The sequence below is a fragment of the Callithrix jacchus genome, chromosome 10 (genome assembly GCF_049354715.1).
Source record: "Callithrix jacchus isolate 240 chromosome 10, calJac240_pri, whole genome shotgun sequence".
NCBI lineage: Eukaryota > Metazoa > Chordata > Mammalia > Primates > Cebidae > Callithrix > Callithrix jacchus.
Genome location: NC_133511.1, coordinates 84,582,810 through 84,610,732, shown reverse-complemented (window position 1 = coordinate 84,610,732; position 27,923 = coordinate 84,582,810). Strand labels below are relative to the sequence as shown.

At 41.9% G+C, this 27,923-nt stretch overlaps 2 protein-coding genes across 5 annotated transcripts in view; one reads left to right on the top strand and one right to left on the bottom strand.

Annotated features, from left to right (window-relative positions):
* Positions 1-27,923, bottom strand: part of MISFA (mitochondrial sheath formation associated) — a 56,284-nt gene that overhangs the window by 23,968 nt on the left and 4,393 nt on the right. The window lies entirely within an intron of this gene.
* On the top strand, positions 254-26,371 carry SPTY2D1 (SPT2 chromatin protein domain containing 1). 2 transcript variants are annotated; one of them, XM_078340727.1, is made up of 6 exons: positions 254-365; positions 14,168-14,282; positions 15,245-16,783; positions 19,981-20,155; positions 20,894-20,971; positions 22,828-26,371. In XM_078340727.1, the coding sequence occupies exons 3-6, from the start codon at positions 15,322-15,324 to the stop codon at positions 22,919-22,921; spliced, it is 1,809 nt and encodes a 602-aa protein (XP_078196853.1). In that variant the 5' UTR covers positions 254-365; positions 14,168-14,282; positions 15,245-15,321; the 3' UTR covers positions 22,922-26,371. The 2 variants fall into 2 exon arrangements, with proteins under 2 accessions (XP_078196853.1, XP_002755138.2); XM_002755092.6 differs by lacking the exon at positions 254-365 and adding an exon at positions 682-859.

Here is a 27,923-nt window from a genome sequence, read left to right as displayed (position 1 = left end):
ACACCAAAGTATGTCAAGGCTGGGTCTGTATGTGAAAAACTCCTTAATTCATTGCCTGGGCAAAAACACAGGTTGGCTGCCCTACGCAAAACTTATTTTCTAAACGGGGCAAAAACAGCGCGTGCCCTCATTCCTGGCACGCGTGCATCTGAGTAGGAGGTGAGCGCACAGCAGGTGCCAGAAATTTGATGAGTAATGTGCATCCGAGACAGGACCACCGCGCTGCCGTGTGCGCCTGCGCAGCTTCACAAGCGGCTAGACACTGGGAGCCCAACCCTTGGCTCCAGACCTGTCTGTTCGGCTGTTGTGGCGCCGCCGTTTGGGATCTGAGCGCCCACCCGTGACACCCAGAGAACCCAGGCCTGGCAAGTAAACCCTCCACCCTCTCACTTTCCCTACCCAGAGCTCTCAAGGAGCACCAAGATGACGAGGCAGTGCGCATGGGGCAACAAGGAAGCTGCTCTCCACTTAGCCACATCCCTTTGGTCGCTAAAGAGCCTAGTCCCTGCCCCTCGGGCCAACGCCAGCAGCCACGTATCACGTTTGTAGGAATATCGGCCTAAAAGCGGAAGTTACGCAGGGACTCGCGAGCTCCGTGGCGGCCCTGAAAGGATATAGGCTGTGGAGGGAAGGGGGCGGGCAGACGGCATAGAAAGGCGCCGGAAGTGGTCTCGCAGAGGCGGGGTGGGAGTGGGATTGCCGAGGCAGTGCAGTTGACTGTAGGTAGGCGCCTCGGTTAGGTGTGCTGTGTCAGTCCTTTCCGAGTGCCTGGCCCCAGTCTCTCCCGCCTCGGCCCAACATGGACTTCAGAGAAATTCTCCTGATAGCTTCCAAGGGACAAGGTGTCAACAATGTGCCGGTAAGTAGCAGCTGGGGCGTCAATGTAGGGGACCCCAGTCTTCCAAGTTCGGAATGTGTGTGGCCCATGGAACTTCTAGGCAGCCGCCTATCGGTTCCGGGAGGGGAAAGACCAGGACGCGTTATTTCCTTTTTTGGGGGGCTTATACTCTTGGGAACTCGCGGGGGAAAGGGCTTGAACGAGATGCAGGAGCTTTCCTGTGAATGGGTTTCGCCGGCTTATTTACCCCTGCAACAGGGACTTTGCAGTTTGGGTGTTTTAGTTAGAATTGCGTGAAAGCGGTGAGTGAGCCGTGCCTGGCACGCAGTGGATTCTAGCGCAGGTAGTTTTTGGCTTCGGCGTAAACTTCAGCCCAAAGGTTGGGAAGGAAGCATGTGTGGAAGGGAGTTAAAGGCTTTGGGGTACTTGGCCTGATAGCCTTTTGGCTGGCTTCTCATCGATCTTCAGGTCAAACATTTAGTGATTTCTTGAAAGAATTCTCTGACTCGGCCCCACCCACTCAGCCACCGAGGTGATTAAATTATCACCTCCCAGGGGATGGGTATCTTGTTTGGGGAAGAGAAGTTTAGCAGATTCCACGAAATCCTTGGCCAACAGAACAGGTGAGCTAGTTTCAGCTTCCGTTTACTTGTAGCTTTCCAGATTTCAGTCTTTGTTTAAAATAGGTCCTATTTGCTCAGTAGATGTTTGTCAGTTCACTTACAGTCGCAAGAGCGGTGTAAGACTTAAATGCTAAAGTGGTGGAGAGCGCCTGGTTTCTGAGGTTGTGGCTGTTTTGCATAAGCTAATCATTTCCAGATCTTCAGATGGTACCCACAGCACAGCTGTAAACCGACGAGTTGCATTGTGATGCCTGCGGTTTGAGCAGGGAGGTGTAGAACTAAAACGGCTCTCAAAGTCAATTCAGCTAAAATTTATTGAGCTCCCAAGAAGTGCTCTGAATTTCCTAGATTTTCGTATATTGCAATATTCGTTTTTTAACTCTTCTGCCGCTTTTTTTTTTGTCTTCTGAGTGCAGTTCATTCTTTTATCCCTTTGAAAATATTGATCTGAAAAGTCTGTATGTTTATAAATATATGTATACACACACAGCCATCCCCTATTCCAAGCACTCTGAATAATCATTCCTCTAGGCCATGAGTTATAAGCTTTGCATGTTGAAGGTATTGACTCAAACCTTTAAAACCCAGACCAATAGATTTACTTTGATCTGTAAATTTTCCAGATGAATCAATATTGGGTCTAGTAACCATTCATCTTTGGATAATTTGGTCAATATTTCATTCTAGATCTTACTGAATTTCAGTAGAGGTCAAATCTAGTACTAACTTTGTTGCCCAGGACTTTTCTATGGAAGAAACAGAACTAAGTCATTTATTCTAAAAGCCAGTAGCTGCTGGGAGAAAACCAGACAGATATTCCTAGAGCAGAAAATTTCAAAATAGGTGTATATTTTATAATATATGCATTGTCTATGATTGAAATAATGGAGGAATCAAAAAGGGAAAAAAGTAATTTAAAATTTAATAGATGGCCGGACGTAGTGGCTCAAGCCTGTAATCCCGGCACTTCGGGAGGCCGAGGTGGGTGGATCACCTGAGGTCAGGAGATCGAGGACAGCCTGACCAATATGATAAAACCCTGTCTCTGGCCGGGCGCGGTGGCTCACGCCTGTAATCCCAGCACTTTGGGAGGCCGAGGCGGGTGAATCACGAGGTCAAGAGATCGAGACCATCCTGGTCAACATGGTGAAACCCCATCTCTACTCAAAATACAAAAAATTAGCTGGGCATGGCGGAGCGTGCCTGTAATCCCAGCTACTCAGGAGGCTGAGGCAGGAGAATTGCCTGAACCCAGGAGGCGGAGGTTGCGGTGAGCTGAGATCGCGCCATTGCACTCCAGCCTGGATAACAAGAGCGAAACTCCGTCTCAAAAAAAAAAATAATAACAATAATAATAGATAATATAGATATATATTACATATATTTTATGTAACAATGCTTTTCTCTCCCCTCCCCACCAAAGCTAATAAGCCCAGAAGTTTTAGTTAGCAGCATTATAATTCTTATCTTTTTATATGGAATTAAAGTCACAAAAGAAACTATTGAGGAATAGAATAAGATTGTAGTTACTTTTTTTTTTTTTTTTTTTTTAAGATGGAGTCTCACTCTGTCACCCAGGCTGGAGGCTGGAGTGCAGTGGCACGATCTCAGCTCACTGCAACCTCTACCTCCCGGGTTCAGGCAATTTTCCTGCCTCAGCCTCCTGAGTAGCTGGGACTACAGGCACACGCCACCACATCTGGCTAACTTGTATTTTTAGTAGAGATGGGCTTTCACCATGTTGGCCAGACTGGTCTCAAACTCCTGACCTCAAGTGATTCACCCACCTGGACTTCCTAAAGTGCTGGAATTACAGGTGTGAGCCACCATGCCCAGCCAGATTTCATCCATGATCTTGCTTTACCTTGATTTATCTAACAGTTCTATTTACTTTTTTTTTATCAGCTTAAAGTAATTTGGACACTTTCAAATATAAGGAATATTGACGCATCTCCAATATGCCGTATCCCATATTTAGCATATTAACATTTGCCCATATTTATTTCTTTTTTAAAATAAATAAAGCTTTTTTCTTTTTTTGCCATCCATTTTAAAAGAAAGCTTTTTTCGTCTTTTTTTTTTGAGATGGAGTCTCACTCTGTGTTGCCCAGGCTGGAGTGCAAGTGGCAAAATCTTGGCTCACTGCAGCCTCCACCTCCCAGGTTCAAGCTGTTCTGCCTCAGCCTCCGGAGTATCCGGGAGTACAGGCATGTGCCACCACGCCCAGTTAATTTTTTTGTGTTTTTAGTAGAGACGGGGCTGGTATCAAACTCCTGATCTCAAGTGATCAGCCCACCTCGGCCTCCCAAGGTGCTGGGAGTACAGGTATGAGCCACTGCGCCAGGCCTGCCTTGAAATGTTTCTTGACTTGGATGGTGGATTACAGGGGTACTTGCTTTGTAATAATTTGTTACATTGTACACTATGTCTATGATATTTCACAGTTTAAAAAATAGAGAATTAGAAACTATAATATCAATTAACAGCTTTATTTCTGGCTGGGCATTGTGGCTCACACCTGTAATCCCAGCACTTTGGGAGGCCAAGGCCGGTGGATCACCTGAGGTCAGGAGACCAGCCTGGCCAACGTGGTAAGACCCCATCTCTACTAAAAATACAAAAATCAGCCGGACATGGTGGTGCATGCCTGTAATCCTAGCTATTTGGGAAACTGAGGCAGGAGAATGACTTGAACCCTTGAGGCAGAGGTTGCAGTAAGACAGAAGTAGCCGTGAGTGGAGATCATGGCACTGCACTCCAGCCAGGGCAACAGAGCAAGACTGTCTCAAAAAAAAAAAGAAAAAAAAGACAGCTACACTCCTCCCTGCCCTGCTGATATAAACTTGATTGATTGATTAATTGATCTGAGAACCACAGAGGCTTTGCAGTAATTAACAACTAGGCTGCATCTCTCAGTTGATTGAGAGTTCTTAGGTCAGAGCTTTGCTGTGGTCAGGAAATCCAGTGACTAGCAACGATTAGAGTAAAATCCAAAACCAGTACAACCACTTCTTTTTTTTTTTTTTTTTTTTTTTTGAGAGGGAGTCTTGCTTTGTCACCAGGCTGGAAGGCTGGAGTGCAGTGGCGCAATCTCTGCCTCCCAATCAAGCGATTCTCCTGCCTCAGCCTCCTGAGTAGCTGAGATTACAGGCATGTACCATTACATCCAAATTTTTGTACTTTTAGTAGAGACAGCATTTCACCATGTTGGTCAGGATGGTTTTTGTCTCCTGACTTCGTGATCTGTCTACCTCAGCCTCCCAAAGTACTGCTATTACAGACGTGAGCCACCGCGCCGGGCCAGAGCTCTATCTTTTAAAGGTACCTATCGTTATCTGGCTTGAGAAGCTGTGAGTATTTCCCTAATCATCATTTTTTTTGGTTTCTTTTTAACAGAAATTGTTTTTATGTTAAAGGTAGAATTGCATCAGGCCCAGAAATATTAAGCACACTATCATTTCCCAGTGGAAAACTGAGATAAATAATAACTGCTGATCAAGGTGATGAAACCAGTTGTCGTCACTGGCTCTGTTTATATATATACAGAAGAAAAGATATTTTTGGTAAACTTGAACTTTTTCTCCCTGGGTCCGAGTAGGAAAAACAAAGTAGTTGTCTTGTTTTGGTAGAATAGTAGAGCTTGGGATGTGGGTTCTTATAGGTTTCACATGGCTATAATTTTTTTTTTTTTGAGACAAAGTATCTTGCCCAGGCTGGAGTGCAGTGATGTGATCTTGGCTCACTGCAACCTCCGCCACCCTTGTTCAAGTGATTCTCTGGCCTCAGCCTCCTGAGTAGCTGTGCATCACCAGGCCCAGCTAATTTTTGTATTTTTAGTAGAGATGGGTTTTTGCCATGTTGGCCAGGCTGGTCTCAACCTCCTGGCCTCAAGTGATCTGTCTGCCTCGGCCTCCCAAAATGCTGGAATTACAGGTGCGAGCCATCACATAGCTATAATTGATGGCTTATAAAGCATAAGACAAGTTATATGGTCTTTCTCCCAGTGAGACTGTGAAAACAACCCAGAAAATATACTGAAGCTCTGGTGTGACTGCCCCCAAACCAAAAGGTAAAGGGCAAACCTTTATGTGGTACCAGGTATTCCAGAATTTGGGGGCTTGCCTATAGCCACTTAAGGATAAGAACCATAGGTGCTGAAAGTTAGAGCCCAGGAGAGTAACTAGGACAGCAAATTCAGATGTCATCAGGGGTCAGGTAGATAATGTGAATTCTTGAAGTGGTCTGGATAAAAAAACGATAGGTGCAAAGCTCCCTGTATTTAAAAGAAGACTACGATTTGCATAGTAGTTACATTTTCTTTTAAAGAACAGTGTGGGCCAACAAAAAAGTTTTTGTAGAAGACTTTCTACAGGTAACATTTGCTCTATAATGGATTGTAACTGGGTTGCTCCCCACCCTTGGATCTGTTAACCTTAATAATGAGGTCCTGGCAATATGATATTGAGCTTATTTGAGTGCTGTTTGAGGGTGGCTCTATCTTTGAGAGCAGACAGATAATCCTACAGCAGAACATTTCAAAATGTGTATTTCAGGATGCATCCTCTCTGTGCCAGATAGTCCTGCCATATTAAGTAGAATATAATGTAACCCAGCCTGCAGCTTTTTTTTTTTTCTTAAACATGATTCTCCTACGGGATAGGGGGAGCTGTCTTTTAAAATATTCCAGTACCACATCTTTCGATACCAGGATCTGATTGCAACCCCCTTTGGAAAGGTCTTGCCAGCTCAATATTAAAAAGATTTATGATCATATACCCAAGATAAAGAAGACATACATCCACATAAAAACTTGTACACAAATGTTCACAACAGCATTATTTATAATAGCCAAATGAAGTGCTCCAAAATGAGCGATTTGAGGGTCTTTTTATATAGGCAAGATCTGGGGAAGCAAGACTCTATCTCTTAAAAAAAAAAAAAAAGGAAGTGAGGTGTGTTGTAGTGAGAACACTTTTGGGGCTGAATTAGGAGATACGGATTCTAATTCAGACTCTGCTATAAACTGGGTGATTGCCAGTAAATACACAGGTGTCTCTGTTCTGGGCCATTTCTAACATAGAAGTTGGACTAGAGACTCCTTGAGACATCTGTCTGATATTATTACATTTTATAACCAAGTATGTTTTTATAAACACAGTAACAGTAAAATTTACATGTAACTCCATGGCAATTATGAACAGCATCTTTTGGGGCATGTTACTAATTTTTACCCTCTTAGCTACCCAGCTAAATAGTTTTAATGGAACCATTCGTTTTCCAGGCCTACTTTCGTTCCCTGACTCTGATGTTCTGAGAAAATTTTTTTAAATTGGTGATTGTTAAAATTAAGGATGTGGTATTCTTTGAATATTCCTAACTCCTAATTCTAACCAGTTATAAATCTCTTATGTAAAGCCATCAGAAAATTTATATTTTCTACAGTTAAAACAATATGTTATCTCCTGAGTAAAGAACAGCTCTCATGGAGGGATTGACTTTTTTTTTTTTTTTTGAGACGGAGTTTCACTCTTGTTGCCCAGGCTGCCAGACTGGAGTACAATGGTGAGATCTTGGCTCAGCACAACCTCCACCTCCCAGGTTCAAACGATTCTCCCACCTCAGCCCCCTGAGTAACTGGGATTACAGGCATGCGTCACTGTGCCTGGCTAATTTTATATTAGAAACCCAACAGGGTTTCTTCATGTTGGTCAGTCTGGTTTCGAACTCCCGACCTCAGGTGATCCGCCCACCTTGGCCTCCCAAAGTGCTGGAATTTCAGGCATGAGCCACTGCACCCAGCCAGTGATTGACTGTTGATTCCAACATAACATACAATATTTGGTTTACACATATTTCTAGACTGACATCTCCTTGTTTCCTTAATCTGACCAAGATGATACAGTTTCAGTGCAAGGAACAAATATGATTTAAAGTAACAATATTTTCTAAATCTGTTGACTTCCGAATTACAAATCTTGGCAAAAACCTCTGATGTTGTATGTAAATGACAAGCATCACTGTGGTGGATCATTCATTGGGGTGTAGCAGAATGACTGAGTTGGCTTGCAGTGTAATGAAATGGATATGCTTAGGATAAAAGAAACTCTTGTCCAGCTGCTTTTCATGAAGCTCAAACAATGAAGCAGCCTGGTGCCTTGAATCAGATTCAGAATTGATGGGTACATCTTGATGTGCTGCTGCTAGAGCTACAGATGACCATCTGATGCGGGGGTGGGGGGGTACCAAATAGTTCTTCTGGCTTATTAAGTAGTATAAAATGTAATCCAGCCTGAAGATTTTTTTTTTTTTTTTTCCTTAAATGATTCTCCACTGGGCTACTCCTGTGTGGGACTGGGGAGCTGTTTTTTAAAATATTCCCCATTACAACACATCTTTTGATACCGGGTCTGATTGCAACCCCCTTTTGAAAGGTCTTGCCTGCTCAATGATGGATAAAACGATGTGTGGTCATATACCTAAGAGAAAGGAAAATGTGCATCCACATAAAAACCTGTACACAAATGTTCACAGCAACATTATTCATAATAGCCAAAAAGTAGAGACAGTCCGAATATTCAGCTGATGAATATAAAAATATAGACGGTATATCTATAGAACAGAATATTGTTCAGCCACAAAAAGGAAGGAAACATTGAAACATGCCACAACATGAACCTTGAAAACATGCTATGTGAAAGAAACCAGATACAAAAGGCCACTGTATCTGTCAGTGTTCTCCACAGAACCAGTAAGATTCATTTCAGGGAATTGATTATGGGGGCCTGACAATCATGGCTCACTGCAGCCTCTACCTGCTGGGCTCAAGCCATTTTCCTACATTAGCCATGTAGCTAGTACTACAGGTATGTATGACCATGTCTGGCTAATTTTTGTATTCGTAGAGATGGGGTCTCAGTATATTGCCCAGGCTAGTCTTGAACTCTTGAGCTCAATTAATCCTCCCACCTCAGCCTCCCAAAGTATTGGTATTACAGACATGGAGCCATCATGCCCGGCCACTGAAAGATGTTTATAAAGATGATCTGTGGTGACCCAGTCTTTTTTTCTTTTTTTGAGACAGTCTTGCTCTGTTGCCAGGCTGGAGTGCAGTGGTGTGATTTTGGCTCACTGCAACCTCTGCCTCCCTGGTTCAAGCAGTTCTCCTACCTCAGTCTCCCAAGTAACTGAGACTACAGGCACACACCACCATGCCCGGCTAATTTTTGTATTTTTAGTAGAGACAGGGTTTCACCATGTTGACCAGGATGGTCTTGATCTCTTGACCTTGTGATACACTTGTCTCGGCCTCCCTAAGTGCTGGGATTACAGGCGTGAGCCACCACTCCTGGCTGGTGACCCAGTCTTTTTTTAGGTTGTGAATCTAAACTTTGCCTATGCTGTTGAGTGCTTTTTTTTTTTTTTTTTTTTGAGACAGGGTCTTACTCTGTTGCTCAGGCTGGAGTGCAGTAGCACAACCACGGCTCACTGTAGCCTCCATCTCCCTGGCTGAGACAGTCCTTCTGCCTCAGCTTCCCGAGTAGCTGGGACCACAGGTGTGTGCCACTGTGCCCAGCTAATTTTTAAATTGTTTGGAGTGACAGGGTCACCCAGTGTTGCCCAGGCTGGTCTTGAACTCCTGTGCTCAAGTGATTTTCTTGCCTTAGCCTCCCAAAGTGCTGGGATTACAGGTGTGAGTCACTATGCCTGGCCTGAGTACATTTTTTAAGCTACAGAGAATATAAGAAATTGACTATCGTTCAGTTCATGTAAACAAGATTAAGCCTCATTAAAGCAGTGCTGACCTTGCCTCACTACTGGCTTTTTAAGTTGTTTCCTAGAAGATCAACAAAATAGACATTTTATAGATTTATTGAATTTCTTCTGCATCATAAGGACAGGAAAACAAGTATGGCAAAGTTGTTGGGTTAAATGTGAGGCCAGCTTAAGTAGCCTTAATAATTAGAGGTGTTTAAAAAAGGGCAGAATTTGATATTGGCATATAAATTGATGAGAATAGGTGTATACTTCAAAAAAAAAGCTAAAAGTACTCTTTGTAATTCTTTTCTTCTTTTCTAGACTTTTTTTGTAATTCTTTTTTTTTTTTTTTTTTGAGACAAGAGTTTCACTCTTGTTACCCAGGCTGGAGTGCAATAGCACGATCTCGGCTCACTGCAACCTCCACCTCCTGGGTTCAGACAGTTCTCCTGCCTCAGCCTCCTGAGTAGCTGGGATTACAGGCACATGCCACCATGCCCAGCTAATTTTTTGTGTTTTTAGTAGAGACGGAGTTTCACCATGTTGACCAGGATGGTCTCGATCTCTTGACCTCGTGATTCACCCGCCTCGGCCTCCCAAAGTGCTGGGATTATAGGCGTGAACCACCGTGCCCAGCAAGTCAGTGTTTCTTAAAGAAAGTACATGTAGGGCGTGGATGTAAATGGTATATGAATATATCATTTAAGATATTTCTACATTTTTACAAATTTTTTATTTTAATACTGTGTATTTTTATATGAATTGGAAAAACATAACTAATTGTTCAAGTCAGTTGTTTTATGGTATTATTGCTGAGGTAAAGCTATAATAACAGATCATGTTAGGTGTATGTTTTTTGGTTGGTTTTTTTTTTTTTTTTTTTTTTTTTTTGAGACCAAGTCTCACTCTGTTGCCTAAGCTGGAGTGCAGTGGTGTGATCTCGGCTCACTGCAACCTCTGGCTCCCGGGTTCAAGTGATTCTCGTGCCTCAGCCTCCCAAGGAGCTGAGACAACAAGTGTGAGCCACCATGCCTGGCTAATTTTTGTATTTTTAGCGGAAATGGGGTTTTACCAGTGTTCAAGGCCAGGCTGGTCTCAAACTCCTGACCCCAGGCGATCCACCTGCCTTGGCCTCCCAAACTGCTGGGATCACTGGCGTGAAGTGCTGCACCCAGCCAGGTCTATATTTTTTTTAATTAGTAAATAATAGTAGGGGTAGTATACCACAAAGGCAAAAATCATAAAGGTAGCATGCAAATGACTGAAGCTTGGTAAACACTGCATTAAACTATGCCCTATTGGCTATTGGCTAGATGTAGTAGCTTACACCTGTAATTCCACCATTTCGGGAGGCTGAGGCGGGTGGATCACGAGGTCAGGAGTTCAAGACCAGCCTGACCAATTCGGTGAAACCCCATCTCTACTAAAAATACAAAAATTGCTAGGCATGTTGGTGCACACCTGTGGTCCCAGATACTCAGGAGGCTGAGGCAGAAGAATTGCTTGAACCCAGGAGGTGGAGAATGCAGTGAGCCAAGATAGTGCCACTGTATTCCAGCATGGCAATAGAGCAAGACTCCATCTCAAAGGAAAAAAGAAAAAGCTATGCCCCGTTGACTCTGTTTTCCCTTTTGGGTACCAGTATTCAGTCAAGAGCAGCTTTTTGGTTCGTCATATCCCATTTTCTAATTCTTGCAGTCCCAGGTTAAGACAAAAGTTAATCTATCCCAAAATCATGTTAAGTAGTGCTCTGTTCTAGGTAATCTAGACAGCAAACCAGTCCTGGTTTAAATAAGTAATGCCAGTATATGTATTTGCATTTTTCTTGGGGGAAACCTTATGTAGGGCTTTGATTTGGCAGGCAACTCTATGAGGTATGTAATGGACAGGGAAAGGAAAAAAAAAGGTTTGTTTTTTTTTTAAAGAGATGAGTTCTTACCATGTTGCCTAGGCTGGCCTCTTAACTCCTGGGCTCAAGTGATCCTCCTGCCTCAACTTCCCAAAGTGCTAGGATTACAGGTGTGAGCCACTGCACCTGGCCAGGAAAATCTTAAGTGTTGGTGAAAAAAAAATCCACCTTCCTCTGCTTCCAAATCTCTAATAGGATGGACTGGAGTGTGTGCATGCCTCCGCTTATGAGTTATGTATATCTTAACTTTGAATCCGATTCATGGTGCCCTTTCCACAATGCAAATGTAAGCTCCATGTGATTAGGACCTGTGTTTGTGCTTCTTTTCTTGTAAACTAGGGCAATTATATATATATATAGTTAGGTTAGCAGTATTCTCTTTCTCTTCTCCCTTTTTCCCTTTAAATATTGAGCCCCTGTCCACTAAGGAGAGAGTCTAAAATTAAATTTACAAAGATATGGACTATTTAAAGGATCTCACTGGGACCTAGCCAAGGTGACTGGGAAAGAAATCTGGATGCTGTCTTGGGATTTCTCTCTATCAGGGATATGTCACTTCTCAGCATTACTATCATGCAAGATTTTCTGGTTGGATTAGAGCCTGTCCTTGGCCAGCTGCATCATTGGTAGACTAATTTGGTTGGAACTTCCAGCCTGTTTCAAGATATGTCGTATTTGGCAGCGTTATAGTAAGCACATATCTTTTGGCTTTCCTCCAAGAATTTCATAAATATTTGGGAATACTTTTTTGATTTCTAAGTTGTCTCAATTTGTTCTTGGACATGTTTCTTTTTCTGCTAGCCATAGCAACAGGTATATTAGATGAGAATGGCATCTGCCTAACAAAAAAAAAGGAGGGCATTTTAAAAATCTCATTTCCTGGATTTAATGTGGAATGGTCCTAGAAGTGAATCATCCCTGGTCTGAATTTATTTTAGCTCTGTGTTTATCATAGTTCTCTCATAATAGGTACTTAGAAAGTGGAAGTATTTTTCCTTTTGTAGTTCAAATTAATATAACTTGAGTTTAGTAATTTCTTGATGTCATGACATAAAAACTGAGGTCCAAAGACTTCATCTGTGCCAGGATAATGTAAGCATTTTTGGGGTATTACAGAAACCTGTCTAAAAGAGAGTTTGTGAGGCAAATTAACATTTAGTGAACGTAAGAGCTACAGCTTAAAGTTACTGAGAATTGGGCCCTTCTTGCATAGATTTTTTGAAATGCTTTTTGCTATGGTTTGCCGCTAGCCTTTGTGTATGGTCAAAGTAAAACCTCAGTGTTTCCATGTTCTAAGAAAAATAACATATGTAGCTATACGTCCCTACTAGAAAATCACCTGGGGTAGAGTAGTAAGGAGAGAAAATAGTTGTGAGGAGTATTATTTTCTGTTTGTTTGAAAAGTTGGACTTTGAAATGCTTCATTCTAAGGAAGACAGAATATGTAGCCCAGGCTGGAGTGCAATGGCGCGATCTCATCTCACCACAACCTCTGCCTCCCACATTCAAGTGATTCTCCTGCCTCAGCCTCCTGAGTAGCTGAGATTACAGACATGCACCACCATGCCCAGCTAATTTTGTGTTTTTAGTAGAGATGGGGTTTCTCCATGTTGATCAGGCTGATCTCAAACTCCCGACCTCAGGTGATCCACACCGCCTCAGCCTCCCAAAGTGCTGGGATTGCAGGTGTGAGCCACTGCGCCCAGCCAGGAAGGCTATTTTTTAAATCAGAATTTTATTCATTTACTTATTTATTTTTGAAACAGAGTTTTGCTCTGTCATCCAGGCTGGAGTACAGTGGCATGAGCTCGGCTCATTGCACCTCCGCCTCCAGGGTTCAAACCATTCTCCTGCCTCAGCCTCCCGAGTAGCTGGGATTACAGGCATACACCACCACGCCTGGCTAATTTTTGTATTTTTGGTAGAGACAGAGTTTCACTATGTTGGCCAGGGTGGTCGCCAACTGCTCACCACAGGTGATCACCTGCCTTGGCCTCCCAAAGTGCTGGGATTACAGGTTTGAGCCATCTGTGTCCAGCCTAAATCAGGATTTTTGTTTTTTGAGACAGAGTCTCTTTTACTGGGCTGGAGTACAATGTGTAGTAGCAGGATCTCAGCTCTCTGCAATCTCCGCCTCCCAGGTTCAAGTGGTTCTCTTGCCTCAGGCTCCTGAGTAGGTGGGATTACAGGTGTCCGCCATTATGCCCAGCTAATGTTTTGTATTTTTAGTAGAGATGGGGTTTCACCATGTTGGCCAGGCATTCCTGACCTGACTCGAACTCCTGACCTTGTAATTTGCCCGCCTTGGCCTCCTAAAGTGCTGGGATTACAGGCATGAGCCACTATTCCTAGCCTCTGTCAGAATTTTAAAACCTAAATAATCCATTCTTCGAAGTGGTGATTTCATTTAGTTATCCAGTCCAGGTACTTTTTTGGAAAATAGCCTGAAAACAGTGTTTCTATGAATTGTTCATTTATGCATTATGCATTATTTTGGGGTGTTACATAGAATATAATAGAATATGTAACATCCCAAATTGTACTCAAAAATAGCCATACATAATAAATATTTAGTCTGAAATTTTATAGCTAAGCATTACTATGGGTTATATGATCTTTCAATTATTCAGAATAGGTTTCACAGTTAAAATTTATACCTCTTATTACCTGCCACAGTGCTTTATACCTAATAATACATTTTAAAAGTTGAATTGCTAGCCGGGCACAGTGGCTCAAGCCTATAATCCCAGCACTTTGGGAGGCTGAGGCAGGTGGATCACGAGGTCAAGAAATCGAGACCATCCTGGTCAACATGGTGAAACCCCGTCTCTACAAAAAATTATCTCGGCATGATGGCGCGTGCCTGTAATCCCAGCTACTCAGGAAGCTGAGGCAGGAGAATTGTCTGAACCCAGGAGGCGGAGGTTGCAGTGAGCCGAGACCACACCATTGCACTCCAGCCTGGGTAACAAGAGTGAAACTCTGTCTAAAAAAAAAAAAAAAAGTTGAATTGCTTATAACTTTTACTGTTTTTATTTTTAGAAAAGGTATAGTTTGGCAGTGGGACCTCCAAAAAAAGACCCTAAAGTTAAAGGTGTCCAATCAGCAGCCGTGCAAGCTTTTCTTAAAAGGAAAGAAGAGGAGCTCAGACAAAAAGGTATGTATCTATAGCCTTATTCTCAATTTTAAAGTCTTCCATCTTCACATCTAGTTTGTACTAACCAGTGGCTATTTATAAAAACATAACAGGCCAACAGATTTGGGAGGGGGTGCGTGTATATGTGTTTGTGTGTCCAGGTTAACTGACTGTGTATTCATGGCTATACATATCTTATCCTGATCATTGGTATAAAAGTTTTCTCTTTTTCTCCCCTTGAAGTAACAGCTTTTTAGGGGTTAGTAACCATGTCTTCTAATTGGACGTAGTGAGTCCCCAATAAGAACTACAGTCTTCTTTAATTTAACCTTGGTTCTTAAAGTGTTTCTACCCATTTTGTATTTTAATTTATATTAACAGAATGCTATCTAAAAGGCTAAAATAGAGATAAGTTTTAAAGCCTTTATCTTGAATAGTTCTACTTAATGCAAATACAAAGAAACTGATTCAGTATATTTAAGTATTCACTGAATCATAGTTAATAACAACTGCTAAGTGGATACTGATGTTCCCTTAGCTTGCTGACGTATTCAGTTTGAAGTATTTTCTTTTCTTTTTTTAATTAAATTAAAAATTTTTTTTTTTTACCTTTTTTTTTTTTTTTTTTTTTTTTTTGGAGTTGGGGTTTCTCCATGTTGGTCAGGCTGGTCTCGAACTCCCGACCTCATAATCAGCCCACCTCAGCCTCCCAAAGTGCTGGGATCACAGGCATGAGCCACCGCGCCCATCAGAAGTATTTTCTGTATTTAAAGCTGAAAACCAAGACTCTCACTTGCTTAGTCATATAGAAAAACCCATATGTCTCCCACTCATTATGTAAAAAATGACTCAATTGATACTTGTTCAAATGACTTCCTCATTTAATTCCTAGATGTCTTCAAACTGTAACCTGAGCATTGTGTTTTCACTTGAGCATACTGGAGTCTTAAAATAATAATATATTTTTGTTTTGTCCCTTTTAGCCTTAGAGGAGAAAAGGAGAAAAGAAGAACTAGTGAAAAAGCGAATTGAGCTCAAACATGACAAGAAAGCAAGAGCTATGGCCAAGAGGACAAAGGATAATTTCCATGGTTATGATGGGATCCCTATTGAGGAAAAGTCAAAGAGGAGGCAGGCAATGGAAAGCCATACCAGCCAAGGAACCGACCGAGAGTATGAAATGGAAGAAGAGAATGAATTCCTTGAATACAATCATGCAGAGTCAGAGCAGGAGTATGAGGAAGAGCAAGAACCTCCCAAAGTTGAAAGCAAACCAAAGGTCCCCCTTAAAAGTGTCCCACCACCCATGAACTTCACTGATTTACTCAGACTGGCTGAGAAAAAGCAGTTTGAACCAGTGGAAATCAAGGTAGTGAAGAAATCAGAAGAGCGACCTATGACTGCAGAAGAACTTAGGGAGCGAGAATTCCTTGAACGAAAGCATAGGAGAAAAAAACTTGAGACAGATGCTAAACTACCTCCAACTGTGTCCAAAAAGACACCCTCTCAGAAAGAAAGTGTGGGCACAAAACTTAGCAGAGGTTCTGGAGACAGGCATCCTTCTTCCAAAGGAATGCCCCTTCCTCAAGCTGAGAAGAAATCAAGACCCAGCATGGCCAATGAGAAGCACTTAGCTTTGTCTTCATCCAAATCCATGCCAGGAGAGAGGATCAAGGCAGGATCTGGCAATAGCTCCCAACCCTTACTTCGTGAGAGTCGTGACAGACCTGTTTTCAATGGAGCTGGAAAGCCTCATTCCAGCACCTGTTCACCAAGTATCCCAAAGACTTCTGCTAGCAGGACTCAGAAATCTGCTGTGGAGCACAAAGCCAAAAAATCTCCGTCCCATCCTAGCCATTCCAGGCCTGGGCCCATGGTCACCCCACACAATAAGGCTAAGAGTCCAGGTGTTAAGCAGCCAGGCAGCAGCTCTAGCTCAGCCCCTGGGCAGCCCAGCACAGCGGTTGCTCGGCCCACAGTTAGTTCTAGCCCTGTGCCCAGGCGCCAGAATGGTAGCTCCAGCTCAGGACCTGAGCGATCAATCAGTGGGTCCAAGAAACCAACCAATGGCTCACATCCCTCTGGGCGGACAGTCACTACTGGTACATGTGGCCCTGGACAACCTGCAAGCAGCTCAAGTGGCCCTGGGCGACCTATGAGTGGTTCAGGTAGTTCTGCAAGACCGTTGGGCAGCTCTCGTGGCCCTGGGCGGCCTATGAGCAGTCCACATGAACTTCGACGACCAGTGAGTGGCTCAGGCCTCCCTGGACGGTCAGTCAGTGGCCTGGGGAGATCCATAAGTAGCTCAATTCCAGTTGGACGGACTGTCAGTAGTTCAGTCCCAGGAAGACCAGTGAGTTGCTTGGGACCTGGGCGAACAGTTAGCAGCTCAGGTCCCACCATAAAGCCCAAGTGTACTGTTGTTTCAGAAACAATTTCTTCCAAGAATATCATTAGCCGGTCCAGCAATGGACAGATGAATGGAATGAAACCTCCCCTGTCTGGCTACAGATCTGCCCAAGGTAAAATTTTTCCTCACCCTGAAGAGTATGTATTTGTCATTAGGAGATTAGAAAGAGTTTTTATATTATCAGGGACTCTGTGAACCCTTCATGTGCTGCCCTTTAATGTACTGTAGTGTTGAAAGGATCCTGATGTTTTATCTGCCCTGTGGTTTAGAGTTCCTTATTTTTTTTGTTTTTGAGACAGGGTCTTGCTCTGTTGCCCAGGCACAGTCATAGGCTCAAGCTATTCTCCCACTTCAGCTTCCAAAGTAGTTGGGACTGTAGGCATGTGCCACCATGCCCAGTTAACTTTTTATTTTTATAGAGATTGGGTCTCAGTACATTGCCTACACTTGTTTCAAACTCCTGGGCTCAAGGCATCATCCTTCCTCAGCTTCCCAAAGTGCTGGGATTATAGGCACGAGTCACCATTTCCTGCCAAGAGTTCCTTTTTTTTTTTTTGAGACAGAGTTTTGCTCTTGTTACCGAGGCTGGAGTGCAATGGCGCAATCTCGCTCACCACAACCTCCGCCTCCTGGATTCAGGCAATTCTCCTGCCTCCGCCTCCTGAGTAGCTGGGATTACAGGCACGCGTCACCATGTCCAGCTAATTTTTGTATTTTTAGTAGAGGCGGGGTTTCACCATGTTGACCAGGATGGTCTCGATCTCTTGACCTCGTGATCCACCCGCCTCGACCTCCCAAAGTGCTGGGATTACAGGCTTGAGCCACCGCGCCCGGCCAAGAGTTCCTTTAATGATCATAGCTTGGAAAGGTGTTCAAGATCTCTGTGTTCACCCTTGAAACGTCCCCAAGTGTGATAAACTTAGCTTTGTGATTTGTGAACATTCAGGGTGCATGTGCATGACTTACATATATATGCTACAGTGGATGAATTAATCTACTTTTTCCTGAGGACTAAAGATACCTGTCTTCAAGGATCAGAGTGGTCATTGTCAGCTTATTCAGCAGATATTTCTTGGGCACCCATTATGTGCCAGGAACTTTAGACTGTCTTTGTGTTTCTGCTCCTTATAATGGCTAGTATCAAGGTCCTAAACACTGATCCTTCAGGAATCTACTGTCCCAAGATACAGGATCATTGGTGGCACCTGCTAGTTGCTAGGTCATAGTTGCTTCATGCTAATAGGCATTTACTAAAGCACTCATTAGGCACTATGGAGAATATAAAAGGGAACCAATGATTGAATTACTTGTTTTAAATTTCCTAGTTCAGCTAGACCATTGATTCTTTTTTGTTGTCGTCGTTTTTGAGAGGGGGTCTTGCTCTATCGCCCAGGCTGGAGTGCAGTGACACGATCTCTGCTCACTGCAACCTCTGCCTCCAGGGTTCAAGCAATTCTCCTGCCTCAGCCTCCTGCATAGCTGGGATTTGTATAGGCACGTGCCACCACACCCAGCTAATTTTTGTATTTTTAGTACAGACAGGGTTTCACCATGTTGGTCAGACTGGTCTTGAACTCCTGACCTCGTGATCCACCCGCCTCGACCTCCCAAAGTGCTGGGATTACAAGTGTGAGCCATCGCGCCTGGCCATCCATTGATTCTTTAGGAGGGCAAATTTGCCCTCAAGGGAACTATTGGCAATCATCACAACTAGGGATGGGGGAATACTACTGGCATCTACTGGATAGAGGCCAGGGATGGTGCTGACAGACAATGGGCAGGATAGCCCCCTGACAACAAATAATTATCTGGTCCTAAATGTCACGGAACTAAGGTTGAGAAACTAAGCTAGGATATAAGCCATGCAAATTAAAAACAACTATAGATGCAGAAGTGTCTGTAATCAAAAACTAGGAAGTAGTTGTTCCCAGATGCTGGGCTGTTGATTAATGCCTATCTTTTGCAGTTTTTATGAGTCTTTTAGCAAAATGACAAAAATAAGGATAATGTAGTGAGTTTTACCTATAGTCATACTTAGACAATATAATTCTGAGAATCATGATCAACTTTAAATTTTTTTTTTTTTTTTGAGATGGAGTTTCGCTGTTGTTACCCAGACTGGAGTGCAATGGCACGATCTTGGCTCACCGCAACCTCCGTCTCCTGGGTTCAAGCAATTCTCCTGCCTCAGCCTCCCGAGTAGCTGGGACTACAGGCGTGCACCACCAGGCCCAGCTAATTTTTGTATATTTAGTAGAGACAGGGTTTCACCTTGTTGACCAGGGTGGTCTCCATCACTTCTACTTTAAATTTTTAAATGAAATTGTGGTTATAGTAGATGGTAGTTGCTCCTTTTAGTGTTTTGGCAAAAGTTAATGATTCTATGGAGGTTTGTAAATTGCATTTATTTTTAGAAATTTTACTGATCCTGGGCTGGGCACAGTGGCTCACACCTGTAATCCCAGCACTTTGGGAGGCTGGGGCAGGCAGATCATGAGGTCAGGAGATCGAGACCATCCTGGCTAACACGGTGAAACCCCATCTCTACTAAAAGTACAAAAAAATTAGCCAGGTGTCGTGGCACGTGCCTGTAGTCCCAGCTACTCAGGAGGCTAAGGCAGGAGAATTGCTTGAACCCAGGAGGTGAAGGTTTCAGTGAGCCAGGATCACGCCACTGCTCCAGCCTGGGCGACAGAGCGAGACTCTTGTCTCCAAAAAAAAAAAAGAAATTTTACTGATCTTGACCAGGTGTGATGGCTCATACCTGTAATCCCAGCACTTTGGGAGGCCAAGGCGGGTTGATTACCTGAGGTCGGGAGTTCCAGACCAGCCTGACCAACATGGAGAAACCCCGTCTCTACTGAAAATACAACATTAGCCGACCATGATGTCACATGACTGTAATCCCAGCTACTTGGGAGGCTGAGGCAGAAGAATCGCTTGAACCTGGGAGGTAGAGGTTGCAGTGAGCCTAGATCACACCATTTGCACTCCAGACATCAACAAGAGCGAAACTTGTCTCAAAAAAAAAAGAAAAAAATTTTACTCATCTTATAAATTCAGAAATATTGGCACTACTAAGTTAGAAAATTTAACAAGACATTTCTAGTAAGCCCTGGGATAAAACAGGAGTTCTATTCCTTCTGGATACCATGACACAGCAAGGATGATGACTCCGTGCTAAGGGCCAGCCTGCTTGCTCTGGTTTTTAAGGACACCATCTTAACAATGGCTCACAATTTCAGTTTACATAGAACTCCATTGGAACTATTTTAAGTTTTAACATCCTTATAAATAATGGTTTCTTAGGTCCTCAAAGGCTTCCCTTCCCTGCTGGTTATAAAAGGCGGCGAGACTATGAAGAGGAAGATGACGACGACGATGAATATGACTCTGAAATGGAAGATTTTATCGAAGATGAAGGAGAGCCTCAGGAAGAAATATCCAAGCACATTAGAGAAATCTTTGGTTATGACCGAAAAAAGTAAGACTAAAGACAATTCAGATAACTTTGACATACTTTTTTTATTTTGAATAATTCATGTCATGGTGTTAATAAACATAGTTAAGGCACTGAATACGATTCTTAATTAGGAACCCTTGGGTGATTATTATTTTAAATAAATTTTTAGCACTAAATATTTTATATTTAATTCAAAATCATTTATGTAGTTATTTACAAGAAGACCAAAAAATAACCTTTTTAAATTGTTATTTATGACGCAGTTTAGTGTAGTAGAAGTAGATTGGCTCTTAAAAGAAAAGCCTTATGTTCTTGGTCAGTCTGTTAACCAGTCGGCTTCAGTTTCCTCTGGTCTAAAGTCTTTTCCCACCTCATTATGGTCATGAAGCTCAAATTAGATTATTATATATAAAATAATTTTCATATATACTGTAGTTTCCAATTTTAATATAAATTATCAAGTAAATGAAGGTGAGTGAGTTGAGGAAGCATTATAGGTTTGGTACCTTCATGAACATTAGCTTCAGAATAGTTCTCATTCTGAGGGTAATAAGGGCTTATCTAAAACTTGTCTTTACTTAAGAAACCTACCTCAATCCATCCTCCACTCCTCTCACTCGCTGCCAAGCAAGGAATAATTCTAAACGTGTGCCTGATTTAGTTTTAAAGGAAGTATTGATTTTTTTAATGAGAGGATGTAGTTTCTTTAGAAAATTAAAGTTTTGTTCTCTTTTTATCATTTTGATTTCCTCTTATCAGATACAAAGATGAAAGTGATTATGCCTTACGTTACATGGAAAGTAGTTGGAAAGAGCAGCAGAAGGAAGAAGCAAAAAGGTAAACATAAAATTTAACACACTTGTGCTAAAAATTTCCTTCTGCTTATTGCTACAGTTGCACCATTGGGAACTGGGGTTTTAGGCCACAGAATTCTGGATTCCTCTCCTGTTGCTAGCTGTAGGGCCTTAAGACAAATTTCTTAGCAGTTCTGTTTTTACACTGGTTTTTGTTTTTATGGTTTGTTGTTGTTTTTTTTTGAGACAGTTTTGCTCTGACACCCAGGCTGGAGTGCAGTGGTGTGATCTCGGTTCACTGCAACCTCCACCTCCGGTTTAAGCAATTTTTCCTGCCTCAGCCTCCTGAGTAGCTGGGATTACAGGCGCCCATCACCATGCCCAGCCACATTTATTTATTCTTTTTTTTTTTTTTTTTTTGGAGAGACAGGATTTCACCATGTTGGTCAGGCTGGTTTTGAACCCCTGACTTCAGGTGGTCCTCCCGCCTTGGCCTCCCAGGGATTACAGGCGTGGGCTACTGTGCCCAGCTGTTTTTTTGTTTTTTAACAGAGATGGGGTTTCACTATGTTAACCAGGCTAGTCTCAAATTCCTGGCCTCAAGTGATCTTCCCATTTCAGCTTCCCCAAGTGCTGAGATTACAGGCATGAGCCACTGCACTGGACCATCACTGTTTGTTTTGTTTTTAAGAGATGGGTTTGGCCAGGCGCTGTGGCTCACACCTATAATCCCAGCACTTTGGGAGGCCGAGCGGGTGGATCACGAGGTCAAGAGATCAAGACCATCCTGGTCAACATGGTGAAACCCCGTCTCTACTAAAAATACAAAAAATTAGCTGAGCATGGTGGTGCGTGCCTGTAGTCCCAGCTATACAGGAGGCTGAGGCAAGAGAATTGCTTGAACCCAAAAGGCGGAGATTGCAGTGAGCCAAGATCGTGCCATTGCACTCCAGTCTGGGTAACAACAGTGAAACACCATCTCAAAAAAAAAAAAGAGATGGGGTCTTGCTTTATTATCCAGGCTGGTCCTGGGCTCAAGCAGTCTTCCTGCCTTGGGTTCCCAAAGTGTTGGGATTATAGGTGTAAGCCACCACACCCAGCCTATTCTCTTTTGTAAAATGAGAGTATACTGTTTTACTCATTTAAGTATTATGAGGATTAAGACGTACAAGGTGCCTAGTACAGTGTCCCACATGTGCAGGTACCTAGTAAACATTAGATGCTTCCCCTAATCCTGTTGTAGCAAATTCTTGCTGTTCTTTCTGCATCAGACACATCTCAGTCTTGGTAACCTATAACATTGCTGACCTCAGGGATGTAAGTATATTAGATTACAGGTGTGTGCCACCACACCCAGCTAATTTTTGTATTTTTTAGGAGTTCAAAACCAAGTTGGTAATGACCTCAGGTAATCCGCCTGCCTCGGCCTCCCAAAGTGTTGAGATTAAGGCCTGAGCTTCTGTGCCTGTGTATTATAGGTACATAATTCACCTCAGTGTCAAGCCAGAGACTACTAAACCTTTTTCTCTCTCTTGCCCTTCCTCCCATCAACTAGATAAAATTTCAAACTAAAGTGTTGGAAAAGAACAAAAATAGAATGTTAATGAAGAAATACTTCTTGCTGTTTATTTTTAAAAGCTTTTGAGATAAACTTGTATTTTATTATTTTAATGGAAATATTAAAGTTTTGGGGGTGAGTTCTTTTTCCCAATGCAATTTGGTTCTGTGGCCCCTCGTAAAAAAATATCCCTACTAGTTTGTTTTCAGTGATAAAGTCTTGAGGCAATTTGAGAGCATCAGCCCAATCCATGTGAGCTCCCAGTTGGAAATTTCATTCTTTTTAAGGAAAGTGATCATCTCATGTATATTGATAAATACTCTTTAAAAATTCTTTGGCAGCTTAAGACTAGGTATGCAAGAGGACTTAGAGGAAATGAGACGTGAAGAAGAAGAAATGCAACGTCGAAGGGCCAAGAAGCTGAAGAGGCGTTAGCAGCTGCTTTTATTTTTGTGAAATTCTCTGCTGCAAGGATTTCCTGCCTTCAGACTGAAGCCCCCTTATCATTTTAGATTTATACTTGGGTACTCAAGGAGAAGGAATGCATACTGTCATTTGCAGGCTGTCATTTGAGCATAAAATATTTTCAGATATTTTCCAGGGTGAAATCTGTAATGCAGATGATACAGTGCCCACTTGTGCTCTTATGAAGTTAACTGTTCACAGATGCCAGCCTTGATCCTGATGAGCTATGCACTCTAATGTGGGGCCACTCACCAGTCAGCCAATCTTTTATTGTTCCTTTGCTATTTTGAAAGGGAAAAAAAGGTTGTCTTTTGACTTCTGTAATTCTTCTGCTAATCTGTGAGTAGGGCACTGCCCTGCTTCCAATCAAACTTAGTCTTTTTATGAGAAACCTGGACCTTCCATGAATGTTGCCAGCAATAAAGTGACTTGTCCTAATCTATGGATTGAGAACTTGAAAATGTAGAGTAGGATTTATAACTCTCTTATGGATGTCATCCTGTGACTTTGAAGTATAAAGTAGAATAAATTATATTCTGTATTATTCATGGATTGGATGCTGAGCATTCTTACTCATTAATTTAGGTGGTTAGGAATTAGTGAAAAAATTTTCAAGTTAAAGTACAGGTTATAACAGTATAATATTCTTTTCTAAGTTTTCCTTTCAGTTATGTTGGCTTTAGTGTAAGATAGACAAGGTCACTGTGCTGATTGATTTTTTTATCTAAAAAAATCATTTTTATATTGAAGAAAAAATATTTTATTCAAACATGAAATTTGAAAGAGTAATAGTTTATAAAATAAGGAAGTAACATGTGAGGCTCCCCACTCCCCTCCCCCATCATAAAGATATTTTGAAATCCCAAGGTGCCCCCATACCTCTTGACATTAATGACTTTTCATTTTTAACTTGAATTTGTTAGCAAATATTAAAGGCAGAGAACCAAAAACTAAATTTATGGTTATCGAGAGCACCACCTTCTCTTTTTGCCCATATTGCACTTTGATTTCAAACTATGCACTGTGAAAAGATTTTTCCCCCCCCAGGGTAGGAAGGGATGTTCCCTCTTACCAGTATTTTACTGAGCTGTGGAAATTCATTTTTACCCTTTTAAAGTCATAAATATAGACTTGATATCCCTTAAGCTTCAAGTCCAAGCAGTTCCAATCAGGCTGCCTTAGGATGAGGCTGGAAGGAAGCCAAGTCTAAAGAACTGTCTGCAACCGAAAATGAGATATGATGCTAGAGAGTATCTGTCCTTGACTGTAAGTACAAAGGCTTGGGGGAAGTGAGACATCAGCTTGTACGACAGTTCTACAATAAACATTCTGGCTATCTTAAGCCATTGTATGGTGGGGATTAGGAAGTAAGAGGGATTGTCCTACAACAGGCCCTTAAACTTCAGCGGGCCAAATGTTTTGGTTTATTCCTTTTTATCCATAAAGTCTTTATTCTTCAAGTTTGGGTATTAGATTACCATTGTTAGCCTTCCTTAATGGGACCAGATGAGCCAGTCTTTTAAGACTGACTCGTTTTGAATTGAGTTTCAAACTTTCAAAATGCCAAGATTTAATTTTTAAATTGAATCCCATGAAAGGTGTCTTCATCACTAGGAATAATACCCTTTGTAACTATGTATAGAACTGTCACACTGGTAGCAGAAAATCATATTGATTTCATCTCACCCATCTCAAATATCGTCAGTGAAATTGATTTATGGGTAGTGTGATGTCCCATGTAATAAAACAGGCTTAGAACATCAGTTCCTCTGCTGCCATTTATGTGTTTTTATTCCCCCTTCAAAAATTTTTTCTTGGATATATATTTTTTTCAACATTCAGACTCTGAAATCTGTCATTACAATCAAGTGCTTGTCACAGCTGAAAGATTTTTGGTGGCTTAAAGTGTACTAGCAGTGAATTTATGATATGGTATAGTTATTTGTACAGAAAGGCACCATTGTGTTAGAATACATTTCCAGAACTTAGTAGGAAGAATCAGGTTTTAACCTTACGTGTCTGTTACTTCTGAGTGCATTTCTACAATACAAATGTTGATGTGCATCAACATTATAAAAGAGCACTTCTGTGGCTCATTTAAAAGGGAAAGAAAGGTTAAGTCTTTTAAATCTTGGCCTTGCTTTCAAATCCTGTCTTCCATGTTATTCTTCTGCACTTCCTGACCATTCTTACAAAAAGCTCACAAACCTTTGAAGAAACTGGAGTAAGCTGTTATTTCATTAAGGTTTACAAATTAAATGCTTGATTTTTAATGTAGTCTCTACTGTTTTGATTTTCAGATTTTCTTAATTCAACATTTGAAGATGTGCCTTTTGGGTAATGTTAATCACGAATGTAGAATATTTCATGATTGTAATAATGTTACATGATCATGGGTACAGCATTCTCTAACAAATGATGTGAAAGGAAAGGAGTTTTCATAAAACTCATGGCTCTGATTGCACAGTCCCACTTGGCTTTTGACATTGCTGTGTCAAAGCAAAGGGCGCTTCTTTTAAGGCTACTTTCAGAACTTTATATTTTCTCTAACCTATAAATGCAGTTATGTCCAGTTGGAGGCCAGGGTACCACATGTCACGGGCAGCCTTACGTGTGTGCCATGAAAAGTTTCAAAGACTGTTAACAAAAAGTCTGGCCGGGTGTGGTGGCTCACACCTATAATCCCAGCACTTTGGGAGGCCGAGGCGGGAGGATCACTTGAGACCAGGAGTTTGAGACCAGCCTGGCCAACATGATAAGACCCCGTCTCTACTAAAAATACAAAAAAGTAGCCAGGCATGGTAGCGCGTGCCTGTAATCCCAGCTACTGGGGAGGCTGAGGTGGGAGAATCGCTTGAACCCAGGAGGTGGAGGTGCAGTGAGCCAAGATAGCACCATTGCACTCCAGCCTGGGTAACAGAGCAAGACTCTTATCTCAAAAAAAAAAGAAAAGTCTGTGGGAACTCTCAAATTTTCATTTTTAATGTAATCTCCAAGATTTTCTCCAAGAAATAAATTGTTGTTTTATATTTTATAACTTAAAAGCAGCTATTAGTAAATTTCTGAGATATAGCCAGAGACCAAAACATGTTTGGAGAGAGAATAAATATATGAAGAGAGACTGGTTGTTTTATTTTCAATGTGCTGAATATATTAGACTACTATTTATTTTCTGAGTGGATGTGATTAAATATTCAGGCATTTAGTGTATGATTAAGAGTGAGATAGAAATTTCTTTGGCATTATTAAATCCATCCTGTCTTTTACATAATGGACAAATCAAGTTAAAAAAATTTTAGATAGCTTAGCTTGTTTTCTGGTGCTGTTTGACCTGCAAGAGAATATACTTTTGCATATACAGGTGAAAGTTTTGCAATTTATGTATACAAGAAATTGTAGGCATTAAAAATATTTTATTGATATTTTTGCTGGTTTGCATTTATTGATCAAAACTTTGAGTTATTTATCTCATCACCCTGAACATTTTTCCAGCTAGAAACCTCGGTATACTCATAACACTTCAGAGATAGGGTTTGCCTCTTGCACACACTCCTCTGCTTACCTCCTTTACCCATTGTGCTTCTCTCCCCTACCAGCTTAGAGAACTGTTCTGCTCTCAGACACCCATGTTAAGAGAACTGTTAGGTGGTCAGAGCAATGGAATCTAGTTTAGTGGCTCAAGCTTTGGAAGTTTACTCAAATGGAGGGAGGACACAGAGCTGGGTATGTGGTTCCTCTTGTCAAAATGAGCAGCGTCCTATCTCTTAGGATAACAGCTTGAGATGCCCAAGAAGAGGAATCCTTAGAAATGTATATGAGGTAGGCTGGGCACAGGAGCTCACATCCGTAATCTCAGCACTTTGGGAGGCGGAGGCAGGTGGAGGCCAGGAGTTCAAAACCAATTTGGCCAACATGGGAAAACCCTGTCTCTACTAAAAATACAAAAATGTGGTATGCGCTGTAATCCCAGCAGCTCAGGGGGCTGAGGCATGAGAATCTCTTGAACCTGGGAGGTAGAGTTGTAGTGAGCTGAGATTGTGCCGCTGCACTCTATCCTGGGTGACAGAACAAGACTTTTTTTAAAAAAAGAAAAAGTATGAGGCAAATGAACACAGCCAGAGGACATAGGTACTTAACTCATTGGAATGGGTTGAGTCTAAATCACGTAAAATAATGGAAGATGCTAGTATCCTAGATTCAGAAATTACTAAAGTTTTGCTTACAGATTTTGAATTTATTTTCTTTCCATTAAAAAAAGCGTAATCCATTTATTGCAAAGAGCTACTTACAAATAGTTAAGCAAACATCCCAGATAACAAAATGTTTTCTATGTAAACAAAAGATCTACTTTGCTGGAAAAGATACACTTCTCTTGAATATTGGAACTGTGTCAGTCATCAGAATGGGTACAGTTCCATACTGTTTTTTAAAGTATTTACTCCTGTTAAGTCTCTCTCAGGCTCCTATCTTTTCAGTAGTCAAGAAAAAGAACTATCAGGCAACTTCCTGGGTTTTCTTTTTTCTTCACTTTTTCTTAATATAGAGTCTTGCTCTGTCACGCAGCTGGAGTGCAGTGGTGCAATATTGGCTCACTGCAACCTCTGCCTCCCTGTTTCAAGCGATTCTCCTGCCTCAGCTTCCTGAGTAGCTGAGATTACAGGTGCCTGCCACAATGCCTGGCTAATTTTTTTTTTTTTTTTGTAGTTTTACTAGAGATGGGATTTTACCATATTGGCTAGACTGGTCTAGAACTCCTGGCCTCAAGTGATCTGCCCGCCTCAGCCTCCCAAAGTGCTGGAATTACAGGTGTGAGCCACCACGCCCAGCCTAACTTACTGGGTTTTCAGATGAGGGAGATATTTAAACAGCAAGATCTTAGATATCCCAGAGTGTCTTGTTTGGCTCTTTCTTGGCACATGAAAGTGCGAAGGGAGAAGCCCCAGATCTTAATCTTGACTCTGCAGCCCAGGGC

Coding starts and splice junctions, on each gene's coding strand:
- SPTY2D1 (XM_002755092.6), top strand. CDS start 800: ATGGACTTCAGAGAAATTCTCCTGATAGCTTCCAAGGGACAAGGTGTC. Junction 16,784..19,980: donor TGGCTACAGATCTGCCCAAG/GTAAAATTTTTC, acceptor ATGGTTTCTTAG/GTCCTCAAAGGCTTCCCTTC. Junction 20,156..20,893: donor TTTGGTTATGACCGAAAAAA/GTAAGACTAAAG, acceptor TCCTCTTATCAG/ATACAAAGATGAAAGTGATT.